Source organism: Xiphophorus maculatus, chromosome 9, assembly GCF_002775205.1.
Source record: "Xiphophorus maculatus strain JP 163 A chromosome 9, X_maculatus-5.0-male, whole genome shotgun sequence".
Taxonomy (NCBI): Eukaryota; Metazoa; Chordata; class Actinopteri; order Cyprinodontiformes; family Poeciliidae; genus Xiphophorus; species Xiphophorus maculatus.
Window position 1 is genome coordinate 25,172,209 of NC_036451.1, and position 23,685 is coordinate 25,195,893.

Consider the following 23,685-nt stretch of genomic DNA (forward strand, 5'->3'; position numbering starts at 1 on the left):
CAAGTCCTAAATCCTATTTTTTATAACCACGACTATCATTCAGGTCATTTCAAAAGGCTCCTGGTAAAGAAACGTCTTAGTTCAAATATCTTGTATATGTAGACACAACAATGATTCATTCCTCAAGTTAGGTCTCACTGCTCTGTTTGAACGATAAGGCGAGAAGCAAAAAAAGACAAACAAAAACTTCTGGAAGAGCTCCAAGACTTAAAAAAAAGAAAAGTCTGCCAACTTGAACTAAAAATAAATAGCATACAAAATTGGAGAAAAGCTCATTTTCCTTTGAAGTTAATTGATTTTAACCTGAAAGTTTTACTTTTGAGGACAGGGCTGTAAATGTCTTGGGTGGTGACGGTGTCTGTGGTGAGTGATGCTTCCCCCCTCCCTTCCTGTCAGCGAGTTAACTAGAAGTGCCTGAGGTCCAGACGTGATTTGAAGCCATACATCTAAAGTGACATTCCTTCCTTGCCAAATGTAATTGTGCAATTCAGGACTTTAACGTACACCTGAATCTGCCTAGAGCATGGGGAGTCAGATAAGGAGTTCAAATGTAAAAAGAGAGTTCCTTTAACCTCTAACCTGAAAAACTGCTTCATATGATGACAGCTAAAACATTAAAGCTTTGGTTCCCTTTGCATCTGATACTGAAAGCTTACAAAACTGATCGATGTGTTAAGAAATACAGTTGTTAAAGAAGATTTTAAGAAAGGTAAAGAGTGAAAAAAGCTCAAATGTTAGAATTTGGTTACTGCAGTTATCAGTAACTTACCTGGATTTGCCTCAAACTGAACTGATTTTATTTATGGTTTCGGTTGTGTTTGGGCTTTAATACCGCTTTTTAAAAATCACTTTTTTTTAATTGAGTTTTATTTTGGATTTTTAAAATGTCTTCCACTTCCAGTGTAAAGCGTTTTGTACAAATTAAACATTTATTATCATTGAGTAGGTGAACTTACATTATTACGTCATTATCAAGTCATTTATTGCCAAATGATGATTTATGCACAAATACACTTTTGACAAAAAAATGAACTTTAGAAAGGTGACAATAAATTACTTGAAAATGGTCTCAAAACAACATTATCATTTATTGCAATAATTACTGGGACGATTTATCATCCAGCAGAATACGTTATCGATACAGGCCTACTGATGATTATGATGGAAAATTTGTGTTGTTTTCAAACTGTAACTGTATCAAACCTTCGTGATGCAAGCAGAAACCTTCAGAAGAATAGAGCCAGGTCTCCACAGTGAAAACAAAAACAAGAGACGGATGGGACTCTTACCGTCCAGGTGGCAGACTTGGCCGTGCTGGACTGCTGGAAGGACACGTCGAAGGTGTGCGGTCCGGCGTAGTCTGTGTTGGAGGGGATGGCCGGTGACGGGGACAGGGCGTCGAAGGTGGAGCTGGGCTGGGCGTAGGGCGACGGGGCGGTCACGCTGTTCGGAGCGTGCTCGTTGTTGTAGGGGCTGGTGGAGGTCGAACCGTTGTTCTGCTCCATGCTGTTCAGGAGCCCCAGGTTCGTGTACTGCGACTAAAGAGGAGATGAGCAGAACGATGGGGAGGGAGAACAAAACAAAGGAATGTGGTCAGAAACTACAATGGATTTTTGTTTTTGTCTTGTTCATTTCACGACTAGTGTATTATCAAAGCTTGGCGGGCCACCAGGCTAAGTGTCGTTCATCTGAAATAGTTTTTTACACGGCAGTAACAGTGACAGTAAAGACAGATTGAGCTAGGCTTATAGTTGACGCATTGAACTGGGGGTCCGCACCAACGGGGTCGTCCCTGATCCTGCCCGTTGGCCTCACACGGCATTATTTCCTGGTCATGGTGCCTGCTCCTCTACCTTTGAATTTTTGTAACCTTTTAAATATTTTTGTCACAAAAACACAGTGGACTGCCTTAGTGCCACTACCACCAGGTAGCAGGTTTTATCAGGGAAACCCTGTTGTTCCTTACAATATAAACAGATCAGACACTGAAGTGGAGTAAATTAGAATAAACAGAAAATTGGGGAGAAAAACAATTACAAGTATGAACTACATAAAACCCTACAAAAATGAATAGAATATGGTTAGCCACATTTATCATACATTTGTTTAAAATAAAAATAAAAAAAATCTAAATCTATTAAATTATCTCCTCTCCATCGGTCGAACTCTCCCGACAGGAGGAATTCAAATGTCAGCCTTCGAACAGGATGGAGAGTACGCCTGGGTCAGAGCCAGGCTATTCGCCCCATTCCGTTCCGTTTATAAATGGCACATTCCTGGACGAGGTGCCATGTCTCGCTCGTCGGAGGGCCATCAATCTCTCGGGGTAGGGGCTCTCGTTTATTTCAAGCTGACCACAGCTGTCCGCCTCACACCCACCACGTTGCCAGGTGTTAGTGTTGTACCAGGTGACAAGCAAAACACAGAGAGAGCCAGAGAGAGAGAGCGAGAGAGGACGTGGTTTATACAATGGATAGCCAAGGAGGGGATTTAGAAATCGATGAGCCGTGTTTATTACTCATGGATCCATGCGCTGTGACTCAGGCAGAGGCGAAGAAAAGAGTCAGACTGACACACCTGAAAGAGGTCATCTGAGTAAACCTGGATGTGTTTGAGCAACAGAGGCTCGCTGTTTGGATGAGGGTCACTTAGCCTCCACCTCACCCCCTCCGGAAACTATGACAACAGAGCTCATGGGAAGCTTTTCTGCAGGACAATTATGGTGGTCATGCAGGTGTTAGGAGACGAGTGTTTAGTGAATGGAGAACAGAAACTCAAACTGAAAGAAAATCTCCTTCTGTTGGAGATCCTCCAGCTTTTTGCAAACACACACACACACAGGCTCTCACAAAGGACTAAACACACACACGTATTAGGAGGGCTTGAACTCAAAGGGCTGCAGAGTCCCTGTGATCCGAAAGCAGAAGAAAAAGATACAATCGAACGGTTTCGTTTCAAAGCTAGATATGTTATTAGTGCGCCGACCCTTTCTGCATAAATGTAATAAAAAAGGGTGGGCCCTGATTGGATGAGTTTTCTGTTTGGGCGGCGTTTTCCCGTATGTGAGAGTGACTGACGATGATATCAGAGCGATTCCTTTGAACTGTGGTGCAACTTCCACCGAGGCGCTCAGGCAGTGAGATGACACAGCCACCCGTAGCACCTGATGCAGGAGGGCAGACCATGGGGGATGTGACAGGCACCAATTATCAATCCTGAATTATTCTAAAGAAAGATAAGAAGAGGGGAGAAATAAACCTGATGCTGGCCTGAGACCAAACAGATAAAAGCTAAAGAACAGAAAGCGGAGCGTCTGGCACGCTCCCAAATAATCCTCGTCATGGCCCAACTGAATATTAGGATCAAAGATGAGAATAAGAAGACAAACCCATAATTGGGTAGTTAGCAGTCTCACCTGAGCTCATTGGGTTTTCATGTTTAATTGGCTGGAAGTGGGATATTCAAAAGAAAAAGGGCTTGTGCAAGGCACTTTTTTGCCTCTCTTTGCTTCCTTTAATGAGATCTCATTCCACTATAATACAGTAACAGGTTAATAACCACTTTAGCAGCTCTTAAAAATTCCTCCCGTTTATGGCCGACAGTATGCTTGGGCCGCTGGGATGTTGGGAGTAAATCAGCAGTCCTGACATCCTCACAGGCCTTTAATAAAGCTGCTGAAGGGTTCGGCTGACTGTTTCAGGTCTGTTTCTGTGTCTGTGATGAACGCTGACTGAGGGGAACCGCTTCAGGATGGCAGGGGGGGGGGGGGAAAGGAGCGCTGACCTTTACAACGATTGCCTGTTTGCTGCAATGTTGGAATCCAAATTATGCACAACACATATCAGGAATACCTGGAATACACTTGGCAGCACTAAATTAGACGGTACTGATAGGGCCAACACATTCCCATTTGGTATGGCATACTAACACATTAAATTACCCTCTGCTCCATCCTGCTGTGTATTTATTGATAAGCCAATGACAGATGCTATTAAAGTATCCATGGCTTTTTTGGAAAACCAAGAGATGCACCGACCAGGGTTTTCCAATGCAACACTTTGACACATATAAGCTGACTAATGTAAACTTTGTTTTACTTCAATGCGTAGATGTAAAGCAGAAAACATGTTGATAATAAAGATGTGCTTTTCAAACAAGCAAAAAAAAAAAAAAAACAATCAAAGGCTTAACTTTATCCTGCTCTGATGGTTTCTTCATCAAAGCATAACATTTAAATAATTTTAAAGCTGAATCAAAGCACATTGTTTTTAATGTGCTTAAGTTTAAAAAAACTGAAAGCTGTTAGTTTTGATGAGTTTTATGATGAAAAAAATCAAATCGGATTTAAATACACAAGAGAATTTAACGTTACCAAACTATAATCAGATCTGTCGGCTGTGGCTCGTAGTGAGCCAGGTTCTGCTGGAGGTTTCTTCCTGTTAAAGTTGAGTTTTTCCTCTCCACTGTCATCGCTACACGAATGCTCAGTATGAGGGGTTGCTCTAACAACTCAAGCATTGTGCTAGTCCAGGAGAACTGAATGCTGCAAGCTGTTGACTCGATGCAACCTGCTGGGTTTCCTTAGGCAGTTATTCCAAGTGGTCCAAAAAAAGTTTCTAACTGAGAACGATGTACTGTTTGATAACTAGAATCAAATGGAATGGGTTGAAATGCTGTGAATTGTCATGTATGCTCAGTATGAGCTACATAAATAAACTAAATTGCACTCAAACTGCCAGAGCTGAATAGGGATGGTTGGTCCATTACATGTCAAAACTCTAATATTTCTGGCTAAACTTCAACAAGTGCTCCTCTTGCTGCATTTATTGGTCCAGCAGTGATTATACAACAGACTGGTGGCCTGAGAGACAACAGGAGCCAGAGCAGACCTGGCCTGAGGGGAGAATAACTCCCATTCCAGCCTCTCTGGTGAACCTCCATGCTCCCTGGGCTGGGGTCTAAGTGCATCGGGGGGACTGTGATGAGTGACCACAGGGATGGGAGGCATTAAAGGCTCAACAGGGGCTGGGTGGGGGCAGGGGCCGTTGAGGTGGGGGCTTGGGTGCGGGTCTATCTGCACCTCATACCTGCTGGGGTGGGCAGAGCAGGTGATTGTATCTACATCAACATACCATTAAAGCAATTAGAAGCCTGGACCAAACAGCAACGCCTGGCCAGGCCTATTCTAATGACCACAGCGGCTCCCTGGAGACTGGAGACGGGGGCAACCTGATACCCCGTGTGCTGCAGGTATTGAGCTGGACACCACTTAAAGTAGCCCCCCTCCCAGGTCCCTTCACCTCCCACCACCACTCTACAACTTAAAAGACAGGGACGTGACACACCTGCTATCTGCAACCTGCAATCTGAGAATCTATCAACCAGTCAACATCTGCACTGGACGGAAGATTGGGCTGGTGAAAGAAAATCGACAGTTTTAGACTACAGCGGTGATGATGGGAGGCTCAACCCGTTTTTTCTGTTTTTATCTTGTTTGGTAGCAAACATAATGATTAAACGAGCGATTTTAAACAACACTTTATAATGTCTAACTTACAGAAAAAGAGCTACATTTATTTTCGCCAAAGACATTTTCTTCTGAAATGTTTTGTGCACTAACAATTTGCATGTCTTATGTTGATTCTGTCAGGGGGAAAAAAGGAAAAGTTTCATTTTAAACTGCTCCAAAAATGTCCATCTTTACACATTGTCACCTTCCTAAAATGGTCCAAGGCATTCTTTTTTGCCATAATCACTTTTTATTTAAAATAAATTACTTGGGCCATTATTTTTAGGAAGATGACAATATTATTCCCATTTAAATTACAAGCTTCTTTAGTGTAGAAACACTGACATTTTGTAAAATGTACAAGAAGCCAATAAAACCTCACGATCTTCATGACAGCTCCAATTTATTTCGGCCATGTTTCCATTTCGATAACCACTGTCCAACGGTACGACAGCTTTTTGCACCATGTAAAATGCCCGCCTAACAACCCAACACAAAGCAAATCACGTCCCCTGACTGAGGCCGTGCCCAGCCAGACAGCAGCCATTTCACAAGAGCAAAGGATTCAAACAGGTTTTCAGGTGTTTACATTCTTCTGCTCTGCCGCTTCGCAAAAAGATCCACACAAACATACACTGGTATATAAAAATAAAACCTATGAGGGAAAAAAAACCCCAAAAACCTTAATGGCGAATAATTGTTTTTTGGCATTGTTTCCAGATTTTAAGTCATTAGTTTTTTGTCATGTTTTGGTTCAGTCAACAAGAACCAAAAAAGGATTTTTAAGGACTTAGTAAGTCAAACTAAAATAAATAAAAAAGGAGAAGGCCTACACTCTTGACGTGTTTTCAACGATGCTGGGGCCCAACATCTGAAGCTGGACCCACGGGCCGACTGGCTGGTCTTACCTCATTGTAGGAGTTGGTGGTCGCTGTCTCCAGGTACAACATGTTGGCGCTGAGGTTGAGCAGAGCTGCTGCTGTTTGCTCCACTGGCTCCAGGGTTTCACAAATCTCTCCTCTCTCTGAAAGGAGTGGATGTGCACTACGGATGCAAAGTAGACGAGCGGGAGCTTCTTCAGGGATCTATGGGTAGTTGGTTTATAAGTTCTGGAGGAGAGGGGAGGGGTTTGCAGCTACCTGTCCAATACCTGACTCCACACTCCACACCCATCCCCAGAAGAAGAGCCTTCTGAGTCGACCTCGGTGGAGCTGCTCGGAGGTAAACGTTGGAAGGGGAGGGAGGGAATTATTTCGATTTTGTAACTTCAGATCCAGCAGAAGCAATGTCAGCTGCTGCAAATTAACTTCATTTGAGATTTTTCTTGATGCTTATGCAGATTAAATATGTTTAACCTAAAATACATATATAAAAAAAATAATTCTAGACTTAAGTAAATCTAAATTCCATTAAAGACATTTATTCCTGTGGATGTTACACATCTATTGTTTAATTTCCCTCTGGGAATTAAATATTGAATTACATTAAAGCATAGCAACAACATACGTTTGAATAAGGGGGATAATGAAGAACACGTAAACATGAGAGTGAAACACAGCAGGCTGCAGAGTGTCAGCTGTAGACTGGAAGAGGGTAAAGTTTGCATATGAATTGATCTCCTCTCCATCCTGTAATCAGTTGAAGGGTTGGGAGGCTCTTTGGGAAACAATGTGGCTCCTGTAGATTGCTTGTATCTACCAGAGATGACTGCAGCAGATCTGTTTTGGAAACATGCATTGTTTCTCAGTTGCTGTACTGGTGATGACAGTAGGACTGCAGCTCTCTAGAATCTCTGGCAATCAAACGCTCGGAACTGACTTCTTTCATTTTCATTTTTGTGAGCTTGACAAGAAACGAAAACATTTGCGGGAATTATTCTATGCTTTGCCATGCAAAGGAATTCACGCTCCTTCAACGTTTCTACTTTTGTAACGCTACACAAATGTCAGTGACAGATTAACAACAATTAGTGCATAACTGAGAAGTGGAAGGAAGAGAATAAATGCGCCTAGACTCGCTGTCACAACAAATTTTGTTGGATGACAAATTGTCCCAGTAAACAATAATATTGTTGTTTTGAGACCATTTTTAAGTGATGTATATTGATAATTACATAATAATGCAACCATGCCCTCTCAAAGACCAATACATTTTAATTTTATAAAGAACACAACACTGAATCTGGAAGATATTTTAAATATGCACAAAAAACCCCACAAATGAAATCATAAGTAAAATGGATTATGAACTCTCTCTAAATAACATTTCAAAAATATTAATCAGAATAGAAATGAACAAGCTCATTTCAATTTATTGTGCAATTCATTGATTATTGTGACAGACTTACATTGGTTTACACATTTTTAGTAAATAAAAATCTCAAAATTGTGACAAGCATTTATATTTAGACCCTTACAGTGCAACTGTCTTCAGAAGTCAGCAAATTAGTGAATGGAGTCAATCTACGTACAAATAATAGATAAGTATAAATGAATAAAGGTTTGTTAGAGAACATTAGTGAGCAAACAGCATCATAAAGACCAAGGAACACAACAGAGAGTGAAGTTGAGTGGAAGATTAGATTAGTGAAGTTATAAAACAATATTCCGTCTCATTCAGCATTGTTCAATCAACCGTATAAAAAGAGAAAGCGTGCGGCACAACTACAAACCTAACTCTAGAGGAGCGACAGACTGCCACAGCTCAGGTGGCTCAATCTGCTTACTGGACAACAATGTTATTTGCACTTTATTTAAATGAAAGAAAGATGTAAGTATTTCTGCTTGAAGTCTGCCACACACCATATGATGAGCCATTTGAACTTTCCATACAAATGCGAGGTGGAAATGTAACACAGCACCTTGAATACACCATCCCCACTATGAAGCAGTCTTCTGCCCAGGTCCCTCTTGAAAATGAGATCGAGATCTCAACGGGTTAAATAAAGGAAATAAAATAAAAGCACTGTGGTGGCCGGGTCATGCTGGGAGTGCATTTCTTTAGCAGGGACAAAGAAGCTGCACAGAATTAATAGGGGAATTGATTAAATTAAATATTGAAAGAAGAAAACTTGTTAGAAGCAGAAAATGACTTGAGACAGTTTGGAGGGTGAACCTCCAGCAGGATGACTAATTAAAGACACGTAAAAAAGAGTTTTCCTTTCACTTCATAATTATGCACAACGCTGTGTTGGACTATTGAATAACAGCAGAATAAAATATATCAGTTTGTAGTTGAAACATAAAAATGTAGAAAGAAATCAAAGGGTCTGTTCATTTTGTCAGCACTGGGTTGACTAGAAACGCAAGGCTAAGACAACTACTCAGAAACGTAGAGAAGATAATAGCTAGCATCAGCTAGCACATCTGCTAACTCTCTAACATTTAAATAAATCAGTGGAAGAGAGAGCTGGAGGTGCCTTTTGCACCATGTTTTGAATCAGATATTCCTTTGGGGAAAATAAAAATGCTCACTGTTGGTAAAGCAATGCAGATGAAAGTACCTGATAATTAAGAATGTGTGCAGAAGCTTCCACTTTTTTCAGGATTTAAATGTGACAAATATTTTGGTGTTCAGTTAAACTCTAAAGCATTATTTTTCAAAGATTTTCTTTTATGCTAAAAATGAGATTACAATAAAGAAACAAGAAAAATCTGCAGACTGGCATATCCAGCATTAAAACTGTAAGCTGCAGATTGAGCAGTGGAGTCACGCAGCACCTAGAGAGCAGAGCGGTCAGTGGGACACAAATCATACGCATTGCTGCACAGCCAGCGGGGCAGACGCTCTGGTCATGTGGGCTGAGTGATTTGAAGCTATCTGAAAACTTAAGCAGACCTATGGTGTGAATTTACCGTCTCCTATTAAGCAACCACACCCTGTTCAGAGCCAGAGGCTACAGGCCTGCAGGTCAGCCTGATACAAAAGGGAAAAATCAACACTTGAAAAAGCTCAATCCAGAGGGCCGAGCCGACGCTTAGGAGAGAGACAACTAGCTTAGCTAAACAAACTTCTAATTAAGCTGAAACAATACAGACTTGTAAAATGCAGTTAGAGTATCTGGTGTTTGTTGTAGAGAACAGTGGCTTCATTCATGCTGCCGGATCTTTAGCTGTCTGATTTAATCTATGAGATGCTTTGTTCTGCATAATGTACCACAAGACAAGCCATCATTCAACTTTACCTTAAGATTTGAATTAGATCACATACATATAGATATATATACCGTATATTTCAATGTGTAATAAAAAGTAAGATATTAAAGGTCAGTTTAAACGGTGCAAAAATTAAATGCAACAGTGTGAAAGGATGTATGGCTATATAGGATCTGCAGGGGGATCAGCAAATCCAGGGGCTCAGACAAAAGAGGCTTTTCTAAAGTTTTTTTCCTCTTTAAGAGCCTGTTCCTAAAGTCGGCCAGATTAGTTTAGTATCAGGTGTCAAGCTGCAGTGTCTGGGTAGGCACAGACACCTGACCTAAACACACAGCAAGCTCTCATCCCGTCTGACAGACGCAAGCGCTCAATGGAGCATCACTTGGGTGGCGATCCTTCAAATCAGCTCTTCCATTTAAATCTACTTTAGAGCAGCGGTTTCCCGGTAATCTGTTGGCCTAAAATAAAACACAGTTTGGTTTATCAGAGAGCAAAATCTGCATTTGTTTGACCTCTGTGACAAAGAGGACTGTTACTGTAAATCCCTTAAAAACTGGACAAATTGACCATAAACCTCACAAATTAGTCTTTGCTGTCTAAAGACTCTACAAAACAAAAAGAAAAAAAATAAACAGAAGAGAGAAGAGTGGAGTCAAACCAGAATCTATACAATTTCCTTTGGTGATTGGCAAGTCAAATCCTGGAAAAACACGTAGAAAATGAAGACTTGTCTTTGGGTCTATGAAGTGATAATGGCTGAACCGATTAATCGGTTAATCGTGATGAATCGACGACTGAAATAATTGCCAACTAATTTAATCGTGATGAATCGACGACTGAAATAATTGCCAACTAATTTAATAAACAACAAATTATTAACTGGAGTATAAAGACTCAAAATAAGATAAATAAAACCTTCTTTGTCTGAAAATATATTCTACCCAAAACGTCAAGTGGTAGTTTTAGCTTCACTTGGTTCAAATTCTGTAAAATAAATAAATAAATAAAAATAATCAATGTATTAAGCATTTTTCCTATCCAATTACTAACTGGTTAATCCAAAAAATAAACAGATCAGCCCTACACATGTTGATGTTAGGATAGGTAGCAAACACGCATTCTTTTCTACATTTCATTAAAGGAATACTCTGTTTCTGCAATTTAAACAAAATGCTTATCTTACTAGTCAAAAAAATTATTAGATTGTTTATTTGCACCTTTTAATGTATTTCTAGTAATGTATAATAAAAAGGCTCAAGTGGTGAAATGAAACATTTGCAGAAAGTGTTATGATTAATCGTCAGAATAATCAATTAGTAAAATAATTGGTAATTGAAGCCCTAACAGAGATCAACCAAAAGTATCAACTTAGCTATATTTGTAGTTAATGTTAGGAAAATTACCTTTGAATCATACATGTTTTGAATTTAGTAATATACTAAATCTGAACAAATGCAGAGGGAACACTTGCTGGATACAGATTTATAAAACAATATGTACTTGAGCCTTTAAATATCCTCCGGTTCCTTTCTTCACGTTTTAAAAAAGTACAGTTTAGAAAATAAGTGACAGGACTGTTCTGTTGGACCATGAGAAGCTATTATGACAAACAGCTGCGCCTTAAAAACACCTCTTCACACGCCGGAGGCAAACTGGCGGAGCATTAAAACTCTCCATCACGTTCTGTTTCTAATCCAGGTTAAACGTCAAGCTGTGCTCCACGATGCTTTCAAAATATCAGAACTAAGGTGGGTGACCTCATTTCTTTTTTCCAAGGTAAAGCGTAGGGAAAAAAACTCAAACATCTAAGGAAGAGTGAATAGAAATGTATCAATAGCTTTGACTGTTAGTTTATACTGCTAGGATAAGAGCTGTGCTTTGTTCAGTTTAATAAACGGCGTAGAAAACGTTCCTGCGCTCCAGCTCAGAGCGAGGGGGGAGGCGGCGCGGCAGAGGTGTGGCCAAACAGCACAAACCCCAACACAAACATGTAATTAGATCTCCGGGACGCCGTGTGTCGATTGAGTTACTCCGCGGTGAAGCCGTTTAAACTCTGACCTGTGACAGAAGAGGACCTCATTCTGTCAGCTTAGCCGCTGCATCTTCCACGCACAGCTGATCAGAGCTTTATCTCCCGGTTAAATCAGCTGTTTGGGCCAGGACAGAGCCTCTCTCCAGCCGCTATTCCTGCAACATTCCTCATGTTATTCAATCTTCTCCTCCCCCGCACCACCACCTTCTCTTTTCCGACCCCCACCTCTACCTGGAGAAGCACTGATAGATGGGAGCGGAGACCTCTGCAGGAGAGGCAGGTGATGTGGTAAATTCTTGCCCTGAAGCTATAGAAAAGAAAATCCAGAATAAAAAGGAATTTCAGATTAAACACAAACCTTACAATGCAAATAGTTTCCCCCCGGGGTGTTTGAGCGGCATAAGAGTGGAGAGAGAGATTTTTTTAAAAAAAGGGGCACACCTTTTCATGAGTGGAAGACGAAGGGGGATAAGGTGAGGTCGGGTTTGCCCACCGCAGCTTTTAATCAGAGCAGACTTGATAATAACAGTCGTGGCTTGGTGACTGGCAGGCTGCCACGGATGCTCCCTAAGTTGCTGGCATGCCAATCACTGAGCCACGCCCCTCTTTTGGAGTGGAGGAAAGTGGGTGGTGGGGCCATTAATCACCGGTTCAAGAGAGCACACGCCCCCTTGGGGGATGCACAGGAGTAACATCACTCAGCCCCTTAAACAGAAATTTTATTTGCTGTGGGTTTTTTTCTTCTCCCTCTCTGGCTGGACAACGACATTCCAACACAGGGAGGGGAAAACACACACCATCTCCAAGGAGCAAAACCGACAAGAGATCATGTGGCGCATGCTTTATTAAATACTTATAGGACATCTAAACATGCACTTATGTTTTCATCGATTTAGTTGAAACTTAAAACTAAACCAGTAAGAATAGTAATATTTCACTATGAGTGGAAATGTCTCTATTCTTATGGGATTCACTTTTTCCAGGGATGCACCGATCCACTTGTTTCACTTCCAATACTGATAAAGATATCTTTGGTTTAGTATCGGTCGAATCCGATCCAATACAGAAAAAGTGTTGAAATGAATTAAAAAGTTTCTCTCTCTCTTTTTTTTAACGCAGATATAAATGTAGTGAATTACAAATGTATTTGATAACTCTGCACCAGTACAGCACATTTAAATACACCAACAGCTTCAGAAGCTTGGCCAAACATGTCAAAACAACTTTAATTCGTTCAGTCAGTGCAATTAGGAGTATAGCAGAAAATGTAAAATAAATTATACAGCAATTGATAAAAACAATAGGGTGGCTACTTTACTCAAATGTGTAAAAAAAAAAAAAGAAATGCAACAAAGCGTCTTTCAAATGGTTCAGAAAGGGCAATTATAAATTCTAGATATAATGTAAAATAAATAAATATTCATTGACGTCGCTCGGAGCACAAAGCATAGAATTAGACTGAATAGAGCTGCCCTTACGGATCTGACATATTGTCACAATATCTGATCTAGAATTTTTTTTCAATATTGAGACCGATACAGATATTAATATTGAATCGGTGCATCTCTAGTTTTACCTAGCAACCACATACTATTTATAATGATTCAATAATAATGTAATGTTGTTGACTGTGTGTTCAAATATATGACTTTGTATTTTGGGGGTTTTTATGATGGAAAACACTTTGAAAGGCCTTGCTGCTGAAAAGTGCTACACCAATAAAATTTGGTTGGCTGATTGATTGAATGATTGTCTGTGTTGTTAATCCCGTGCGAATCGACCATGTCAGTAATTTATAAAGTAAAAATTTCAGTAAAAATTGAAGCTAATCTCGCAGTGTGTTAACATCACATCCAGGGGATCTCTGTACATTTCAGCTAAATCTCAGGTTTCGGTTGTCCTGTGAGAATGCGCCACCTACACAGCAGACGTTGGGGAGTCATTTATTTATTACATGCTTATTTTGTGTAAATAGAGACAAAGTCTACTAACTTACTGTTATTTGTAAAAACGTACATACTCTAAATTTTTTCACATTTTGTCACAGTGAAATAAAAAATATCAATGTATTTTGCACTTGTTTATTTTTACATTATCATAAGTATATCATATGGACCCCTTAATACACAAATACTTGTTAGATTTTTATTTGTTAAAATCTTTGAAATTCACTTTCCTTTGGCTTCTCCTTCACAGTTATCCTGTACATTACGTTGTTTGCTAAACTGCAGTTTGTGTTTGTAACTTAACAAAATGTGAAAAGGTTAAGAGTATAAATACTTTTGCAAGGTGTTATATACATTGAGGCTTCGTGTGTGACAAGGACAAAGAAAGAAACAATGAAAATGTAAAATTTAAACAGTTTTTAAATGTATTTTTTTTAAACGAAAAGATATTATGCTTAAAGTGACAAGTGCTAATAAAGCTTAGCCTAGTTTGATTTTCAGACTGGAGGGGATCGTGTGACAATCTAAGTGCCCATCCAACCATGAATGCAGTTTGTGATCTACTGTTCTCAGGAGCCGGGGGGCCACCCAGGTTAAACGCAGCTCAGTCTAGATGAGATAAAATCCTTCCTGACAACATTTCAGACAGCCACAGATAAACCGGCTTTCTCACAGCTCTGCTCAGATCCTCATTTACACAACTAGGTCCAAAGAAATTCCACTGCTAACATGAAAAATGAAAGCAGAAAGAGCTTTAGCATTGAAAGTCCTAGTGAGGTATACTGAAAGTGATTTCTGATGGTGGGTAAAGAGACAGACATTACACTGTTCATGTAGCTGAAGGCGTCACAGCTTGAAAGAAAGAAAGCTACAGAATGTTACTTTTACAAAAATATATATATGTTTTACATTGTTGTTACAGTGTAATTTATGATCAAATACACAGCTGCATCAGAAACAACCAATTAGAGCCAGGAGGAGGGTGCTGCACTGTCAATCACCCCAGTGTACACCCTCCAACTTGCTCTCTGCTAGGTTACAGCTGGTTCACGTCAGCATAGCCTACTACAAATGCTAAAGCTAGTTAGCACAGCCACAAATGACAGTGGATATACGGTTTTCCTGGAACAGCAAGTTGTTTCTCCACCATTAGCACATTGAGAAGCACATACATGAGACTGACTGACAGTCCAACAACCCTGGCTCTGATTGGTTTATTTTGATCAGGAGTGGTGGATTTTGTCAGATGCCAGCAGTAGCACTGGGAGGAGATAACATTTTTTCACAGATTGTCTATCTCTTACCATACTGTCACAACATGATGACAGTTTGAAGATGTAAAAGATATTTTGTAAAAGTTCATACTGCAGCTTTAACAGGTCCAAAAACAGATTTGAACATTTCTGCTGTGTTTGTATCCTATAGGAAAAATCACCTGACTTGCTGCAGTGCATATTTAAAATTGCAGTACTGTTTTGTTTTTCATTATTGCTGCTTCTATACGTCCCTCAGTAAAATGAACTCAGACAGCAGGTACAGAGAGTCAAAAACAGCTAAACTCATTTCTGTGAAATCGGCATACTCACAGAAACCACGTCGTCTGGCTCATGCATCGTTATGCAGTCCATACTGATCTGAATGGTGTTCCCCGCTGAGCCATCAGTCGGACTCTCGGTGAAGTTGAGCTCAATGGGCTGGACTGAATGGATGGTAGACCTAAGCAAGACAAAAACAAGAACATTGTTCATAGGCACTTTTTAAAAAAGGATAATTGAGATGGTTTTTTTTTTTTTTTTTTATCATATTCACTCACTGGTCCAGCATATCAAACAACTGGTTAAACACATCCTGACTGAAGAAGTCAGCCGTCTGTCCCGGCTGGCTCATGGTAGTAAATAATGAGCCTTCTCTCCAGGACAGCAGAGATGACGGATCCCTGAGTCTGCAAAGAGAGACATCTTTGTCAGTCAGTTATCTTACAACAATCAATTCTGTAACCAGGTTTTGTAGAGCGTTTTAATTTGTAGTTTTTATTTTTTTAAAAGGTGTGCAGTCAGCAAACAGAGTCAGAGTTGATCTGCAGGGCTGAGATGTGGCCACCCAGCCAGGGGGAAGAAAGGAAGGAGGAGTCCTGCTGGCAGCCATCCGTGAAGTCACATCCATTGTGAAAAAGTCAGCCTGCATAATACTGAATATTTGTACTACACATAATGGTGATTATGCACCATTCAGACAGAGGCACTTTGACCTGCTCCCCTGAAACATTACACCTGCCGCGGAGCCCAGCCCCACCATTGTTCCTGCTGGAAGTGGCGTGCGCGCTGCAGTCTGAGGCGAGCGGAATTCCCCCCGTGGTCTATGCGATAGCGCTGCCACCGCTTCTGGTATGTGTGTGCAGCCGGACGAGCCCGGGAGGTGGGCTGATGGGGGGCAGCCGTGATCCAAAGCTGGCACTATTTTAGGTTTTGGAATTCCCCAAAGCTGTGCGATGAAGGATATTAATACCTGACTTAAGAAACACAGGCATATCTAATGAAGCAAAAAATTCTAATTATCCGCCAGACACCCACGGGGGACTGTAGAGTTTCAGATGAGGGATTACGTTTCAGCTTGCAATGTCAAAGAAAAAAATTATAATAATACTGCGGGTGCGATGTTTTTGTTTTTGTCCTGCTGATGAGTAAGCTCTTCAGTGTCACACTTTTACAGTTGGAGAACAAGTTTGAAGCTTGAGTTTATTAAGTGCACCGACAATTAGAAACTTCACATTGCTTTGGGTTTAAGCCTGAAAGTACTTCAAATTGGATTCAGCAGGTTGGTAAACGTCTCCTCAGCTGGTTTTATTTAGCAACCTGAACCACTGCATACGAGCTCCACCACTAAATACACATATTGTTATTGAAAGCTGAATAACACTTCACAACACTAATCTGTCACATCTTTCTTCTGTTTATGAAAGTACAAAAGGAAGCAAATTTTGTGTTCTCACAAATCATGTACATAATAAAAACTGCAACAGTAAAGGCTAGTGTGAATCGGATAGCTCTACACTGTGTAAAGATTCACTAAAACAGGGTTTTTAATGAGAAAAGGCTTAAATCTATTTGCAAAAGCTCAAAAATGAGAAATTCTGAACAGTATTTTGAAACCTCTCAACTAAAATCAAGCTCAGCTCTGAAAACCACACTTCCACACAAGATGAAATTACACCACGTCTAAACCAAAAGACTAGGTCAGATCCTGCTGAAACCTGAGGTGCATCAGGTTTTTAAAAATTTAACTATTATAGTTTTTGAAAGTGGCCTGAAAATAGTCCAAATGATCCAAAAATTACAAAACACAACATTACTTCTAATTTCACAAGTTCAGTTCACTTTAATGCCATGACTAAATTGGCTAATGGTTGAACTGGCTGTGTCATTTCCATGTTTAAATTAATTAAATCATCTACTTATCTTTTTGGAATTATGACTTTAGGGGAGATTCTTGTTATGAATGGGAACATGGGAAATGTTTCTGTATTTAAAAGGAAACTAGTCTTAAGATTTTGGCATTTTCCAACAAGTTGGTGGGTTCTTTCATCCCCTTCCACCTATGTCCTTTTTGATACTTTCCTCCACTTTTACGACACCTTATATAAAGTGGTTTGGATTAAAACAAACCAAAAAAAGACATACTTTTTAACTTTAACTAATACAATAAAGGTTTCTCAATAATACACTGATTGCTAAAGAATCTGTATTTATTCTACTATCTGTGGTTTTTAACAAGCAGACGTTTTATAGAGTATTATCAAGAAAAAAATCGCCTCCCATGTGCCTCATACTGATAAAGTACTACTTTTTTTTATATAACATTTTGTAAATTAATTGTGGAGCCATTCAGCTTAAATTATGATTTAAGCTTAAATGGGTCATATTTTTAGAGACGAAATAAGTTAAGTCTTCCTTTAAAATAAAAACAGGCGACACAGTTCGTGAATTAGCCAATGAATGTGCTTAAAACAACTTTTCTTTGACGTACAAGCTAGGACAACTAATTTTAAACTGAACTTAACTTTTATTCCACTGGGTGTATTAGCAAATGTTTTTAAAAATGACGAAAAGCCACATTTACCCCCCAAGCAAAGCTATTATCCAGTGTCGTTATTAATCCCCCTAGTGCTTTATTCACCTGAATACCATAAATATTACAAAAAGCCGCTCGGGTTTTCTCACTAAGCTAATCGCACGTGACAAGCCTAGCATATTCGGCTATCTCAGAAACTCTTTAAGCTAACCGAACTAATATTAAAAAAACATATTACTTTCCTACATTTTCCCCCTTAATTGCACAAAATGGAGAGTTTGTGTGACTTTGACGTATTTTTTTCAAACTACGGTTATGAAATTACCTGTAATGAAAAATGCAATGCACCGAACGGCCAGCGTGTTCGAGGATGTCCTTGAGGCCTGCTAATCACTGATTAGCACGCTAGGATTAAAATATCGCGAGATGATATCTGTCGCGATATGTAACAGTTGCAGCTAAGCTGAACAGCAGATGGAGAACCGGTAACATGTCTGTTTGACAAAGAGAGCAGATAAAGGTGTGTTTTTACCAGGGCTTTAATAGTGTTAAGCTCTTTTTAAGTGCAGCTTTAATCCTCGGTCTTTTATGTCAAACTAGTTTAACAGTCATCTCATTATTCTGAATAAAACTCTAATCTTTCTCCCTCGGCATTTTATTTTGACCAGTGACAGAACAGACTGCATGAATTAAAGTAGAGCATTAGGTTTATAGTGAGAAAAACAACCTCCAATACATTTTTAAATCATTCACATCATACATGAACAGCTCAAGCTTACTCACGTGTGGCTTGCTCACATTTTGCGATCTAGTTTCTGATTAGCCTGTAATAATCAGGCTAATAGATACAATATATTGTATAATATTGTATCTATTATACAATAGATATAATACTACTACAACAATGTCATTCTTCAGACTAGGATGTACAAATTTCCCCTTCACATTTCAACATTTAAATCAATAGGTTTTAAAAATCCACCCCTTTAAAAAAGAGGAAAAAAATTATTATAACTGAACTTGGAAAAATGACATTTTACAAAGAACAATGTTGTTTTATGGAGATATACATGGCATAAAGTAATTCCATCTCTTTCTTTTAGGGTTTATTTCTATAAGATTTTTTTGCTTCTCTTTATTTCATGTAACAATTTAGTTTTGCTCCACTGGTTTGGAGGGTGTTATCCCTTTTTCTCGCAGTTGGTTTCTCTGCGTTTGGGTGTCGGGTTACTCAGAGAGTTTTCCAGGTAGCCAGAGGCAAAGGCTGTTCAGCATCCACTTAAACACAGCGCAAGCGCCTCCAGACGAGACAGGGCCAGAGGTCACCGCTAAACAGGGACGGCCATTGTCTCTTGGCAGGTTGGGCACAGCGGCCGATGAAAATGCAATCAAAACAAACAGCCTGGGCTATCGGGGGCCCTTCTCCAGTGTCGTTATTAATCACTTTTCAAAGGCTTTAAGAACCGTCTCCCCACTCATCCGTCAGACCCGACTGGAAGAGGGACATGACTGCAAAACAATAGAAAGCCCCAGTGTCCCTTCCCTCATCCCATTACTTTTAGGGAGGCGAAACAGTTAAATGGGGTGGTTTGTTCATTCGGGGGATAGAATAGACACTTCTAGAGAAAAATTCAATCACAGCAAAATGAAGGCTGCCGAGCTTTACATTCACAAAGACGGTCTGAAGCGCCACTGATCACAGCTTTACTAAGAAAAACTAAGAGGAGATTTTCTCTGGTCGTTTTTTTTTTTAACAGGAAATTTAAATGGCTGTTCTTTTTAACTTGATGTGCTAACAGACTGTGGGGACATTCTCTGTTTCCATAGAAACAAGGAACGAACTCTACTGGAATAAGCCTTTTGGTGCAGATTTGGTAAGAAAGGATGAACAGATCGACAAGTACATAGACCTGGAATTAAATTGAAAAACATGAAGTGATTTAAACTACTGAGATGTTGCTGAATTTGTAATGATTTACTGCACTTCTAATCACTAAACTTAGATCATTGTGCTAATGTATTCCAGCATATGTTCAATTTCCAACTTTAAAGTGGAATATTTATATTTGTTTTGCTTGGTTTTCTTTATAGATTTATACTGTTTGGCTTGTTTTATATGTTTTTTTTCCTTTGAATAATAAAAGTTTTATTCTTTTGTATTTATATATCTATATTTCCAATCAATGTTCTACCTTGATATTCAGTTCCTTACTTTTTAAAAAATAAAAACTAAACTAAATACATACATACATACATACATTTTTCAGTAATTGATTTTATATCACTGTTCTTTATGGGTTTTGTATTATTTTTTTTACTACTGTTATTTATTGTTGTTTTTCTTTTTCATTTTTTAACCTGTGGTTTCTTTTTTTTTTTTTTTTTTAATGAACTTTTACCTATTTTCTTCATTTTTCTATCAAAGTTTTTTAATTCTTTTGCATTATTTTTGTTGTGTTTCTTTTATTTCTGGAAATATATAAAAAAATTTTATTCTATCTTTTTCCGTAAGCATGTAGCTACTTCCAGATTTTCAGAATAATATGATTTAAGTTAAGTTTTGAGCAGTTTAATTTGCTTATATAGCACTGAGATGAGCATCTCAAGATAAAAGGGTCCAACTCATAACCAGTAATGTACAAATATCAAATCAACCCAGTTCAAATAAGCACAATCCAATCATATAGGCAGATTTAAATTCAAATGCATACCGTTCAGTTAAATTAGGGCAGCCAAATTCAGGTGGTAAAATAATACCAGTTTAATGCCAAAGAGCCACTTAGTTTCTCATCACACAACTGTAAAGTTACCATAACATAATGACATATCATCCTAATCATCACCTTGGTAAATAAAGCTGTCAAAGGGTTTCATGGACTGAGAAAAACCACTGAACAAGAAGCCCCCTTACTAAATACTCTTTGTTTTTTACATAAACTTCACAGTTTAATCCTCTTTAAATAATTCATCAGATGAAGATCTTTGGGTACGGTTTTGTGTCTGCTATCAGCCCTAAATACCCGTCCACACTACCACTGTTGCCATAGGTGAGCCACACATAAAAATATATCAGGACCAAGCAGCAGCTGAGGATCCGGGCAGACGCCGCTGTCGTCAGGGCGCTTTGGACAAAGGACGCGACGTTCCCATTATTAGCAATTAACAGTCATTTCCCCCCCCAAGCAAAGCTATTAAGACAATAGTAATAAGAAGCATCAATTTTCAGTGCATTTGTCGTTGTTAATCGACAGATGCACTGATTTCAGCCGGATACTCATGAAAAGTCTCATGATATCAAAACTGTTTACGTGAGTACTTACCGACGAAATGGAAACTCTGGGTAATACTGCAAAGCTGCGTAAGGTGAATTCATGTTGTCATGCCAAACTTCACTTTGAACCTGCTTGTCGTGAGCGCTACGTGAAGAAACACCGGTGCTTGAGCTACAAAACCAAACTAGGCTTACAGCAAAAACAAATGACCTCCACAGACATTAATAGATTACAACTAAAGAGGCCTCGGTTAAAGTGCCGGGGGGTACAGTGCAGAGTGGAGAAAGTTTCAGAGATGTTTTGAATTTAGGTATTTTTTTTCTTAGGCTGCTGTGCTGATAGGAGGGGCCTTGGCTGACCCGCTGACCAATCCCCTGCTACAGTTGTACAAGATATCACTCACTCTCTGTTGCCAGGATATAGATATCAAGCAACTACATTTGACCCCTGTGCCCCCCTCCAGCCCAACACACACACACACACGCCCACACACACACACACACACACGCACACACACACATGCCCACACACAGACGACTACAGCCCCTACATCCTGAAAAGCTCCTTCTCGTCCTCTTCTTTTCCATGTGCTGCTCTGGCCTTGTTCTGACATTTCCACCCAGATTCCAAAGCGGTTTCGGACAGCTGAGAGCGCGTCTGTTGCGTCACGCTTTAATTATAGATCCGCCAGCGCTGGAGAGAAAATGAAATATTCACTCAACTCCATTATTTCAGGATTTTTAAAGTGAGATTCTGTAGGGGGGAAAAAAGGCTATAAGCAGGTTATATCTTAGCTACGGTAATTAACTCTTTTGGTGTCTTCATTTAGTATGAATGCAAATTAGTTTGTCCTTGAGGTTGATTCTAAAGGTTAGCCAGAAAGGGGCAGAGGTCAAGCGGACTTCTCTTAAACAACTCCAATTTTATAAAATAGTTTATTCTGATGCTATTTTATAACCCCCTTAACTGGTTCTCGCATTCACATTGAGTGTTTATTTACAAGGAAACAGGTGAGTACATGTACAGGAAATGGAAGTTGGAGGTGGTGCGTCATCATTAACCTTCCTATGTCAAGCAAGTAATGTGACCAGAACAAGCAAAGTTCCAGGTAGAAATTTTTACAATTAAACGTTCATGAAGATGTTCATCATGAGCTGAAGCATAGGCATTACTGAAATCCTAATATTCATTTTGACATTATTGTAAATCTAAGGCAAAAAATTACTTAATATATGTTTACACCACTTTACCACTCTAACCCACAGGGACCAGAAACTTGCTACATTTCGGTATGTGTTTCAGACAGGAAGATCATCAGTGGCGTATCACCTCCTTCTCTGTTTTCTGTGTAAATACAAATTATTATTTATATATATATATATATATATATATATATATATATATATATATATATATATATATATATATATATATATATATATATATATATATATATATATATATATATATATATATATATATATATATATATGAAAGCAAAAATGACAACAATTTAAAGGTTTACAAATACCTTTAAACCTTTCTCCATTCTCAAACTGTCATAGCAGTTTGAGAATGGAGTTGTTTTGAGACGGGAAAAGTTCACTTTGGTCTTTGTCCCACTTGGACTGGGAGTATCTGGCAGAATAATTTGCACTAAATTGAAATGAAAATACAAAACGTGTCCTACGGGTTGGAAGGCAATTAATGCTTCTTTCTTCTGAACTGTCCCTTTAAATAGAAGCACCTTTAATCATGTGCCAAGTCAGTGAAGAGAGTCAGAGGGGAAAACAACATAAATCAGCAAAAAATGCTACATTACTTGTCTTCTCCAATACCTTGTCAGTTTAAAGCAACTATTAAAACAAAACATAAGAATAATTTGTTTTTAAGCTTGAGCATTTGTTGCTTTGGCCTCCATTAACTGCTATGTAGGCAGATACCGTGCCAAATCCCTGAACCCACTTCCCCTGGTCCGGACAGTATGGCGATGTAAACCAAGATGTCTTGTGTGGTTTTTGGAAATGAACAGCAGATGAGTCAGCATGCTAAAATAAAAAGATAGGGTCACGGAGGGGGAATGATAATAAATAGATGTGGTGTATCCAGGGAACACAAACCTCTAAGCTGCTCCCTTGTAGTTTTAATAAAGATGTAAAGTGTCAGTCTTACCTCCCGGAGAGCCCAATCTGTACCTGGGAGAAAACACACAGATACGGCAGATCTTGTTAATGTCCGCCGGGCAGAACGCGTGGTCGGGGTAACGCTGCTCAGTAAATGTACAGTAGCGCTCACACCCAACGAACTCAAGTTTCACATGTATTTTACTGAGATTTTATGAGATAGACTAACAAAAAGAAATTCAATGTTGTGAAAATGGCACATGGCTTTCCATGCTATTTATAAATATAAATACATGAAAAGAGTTTTGTGCATTTGCACTCAGTCCCCTTTACTCTGGTACATCTAAACCAGGGATCTCAAACTCCAGTCCTCAAGGGCCACTGTCCTGCAACTTTTAGATGTGCCTCTGCTGCACCACACCTGAAGGGAATAATTAGGTCATTAGCAAGGCTCTGGAGAACTGATCTTCACAAGGAGGAGGTAATGAAGCCATTTCATTCCAGTGTTTTGTACCTGTGGCACATCTAAAAACTGCAGGACAGCGGCCCTCGAGGACTGGAGTTTGACACCCCTGATCTAA

General features: G+C 39.3%; 1 protein-coding gene across 3 annotated transcripts in view; it reads right to left on the reverse strand.

Moving 5' to 3' along the window:
* Positions 1 to 21,082, reverse strand: part of tp63 (tumor protein p63) — a 39,811-nt gene extending 18,729 nt beyond the window's left edge. For 2 of the 3 annotated variants that reach the window (XM_023339138.1, XM_023339140.1), the window contains exons 1-4: positions 21,030 to 21,082; positions 15,455 to 15,583; positions 15,228 to 15,357; positions 1,290 to 1,538 (exon numbers count right to left, since the gene is read on the reverse strand). In XM_023339138.1, the coding sequence (XP_023194906.1) occupies positions 1,290 to 1,538; positions 15,228 to 15,357; positions 15,455 to 15,583; positions 21,030 to 21,082 (561 nt within the window). Of the gene's footprint in view, positions 1 to 1,289; positions 1,539 to 6,417; positions 6,674 to 15,227; positions 15,358 to 15,454; positions 15,584 to 21,029 lie in introns of those variants that run through there. The other variant, XM_023339139.1, reaches the window with a different exon arrangement.
* Positions 21,083 to 23,685: the final 2,603 nt, after the last annotated feature.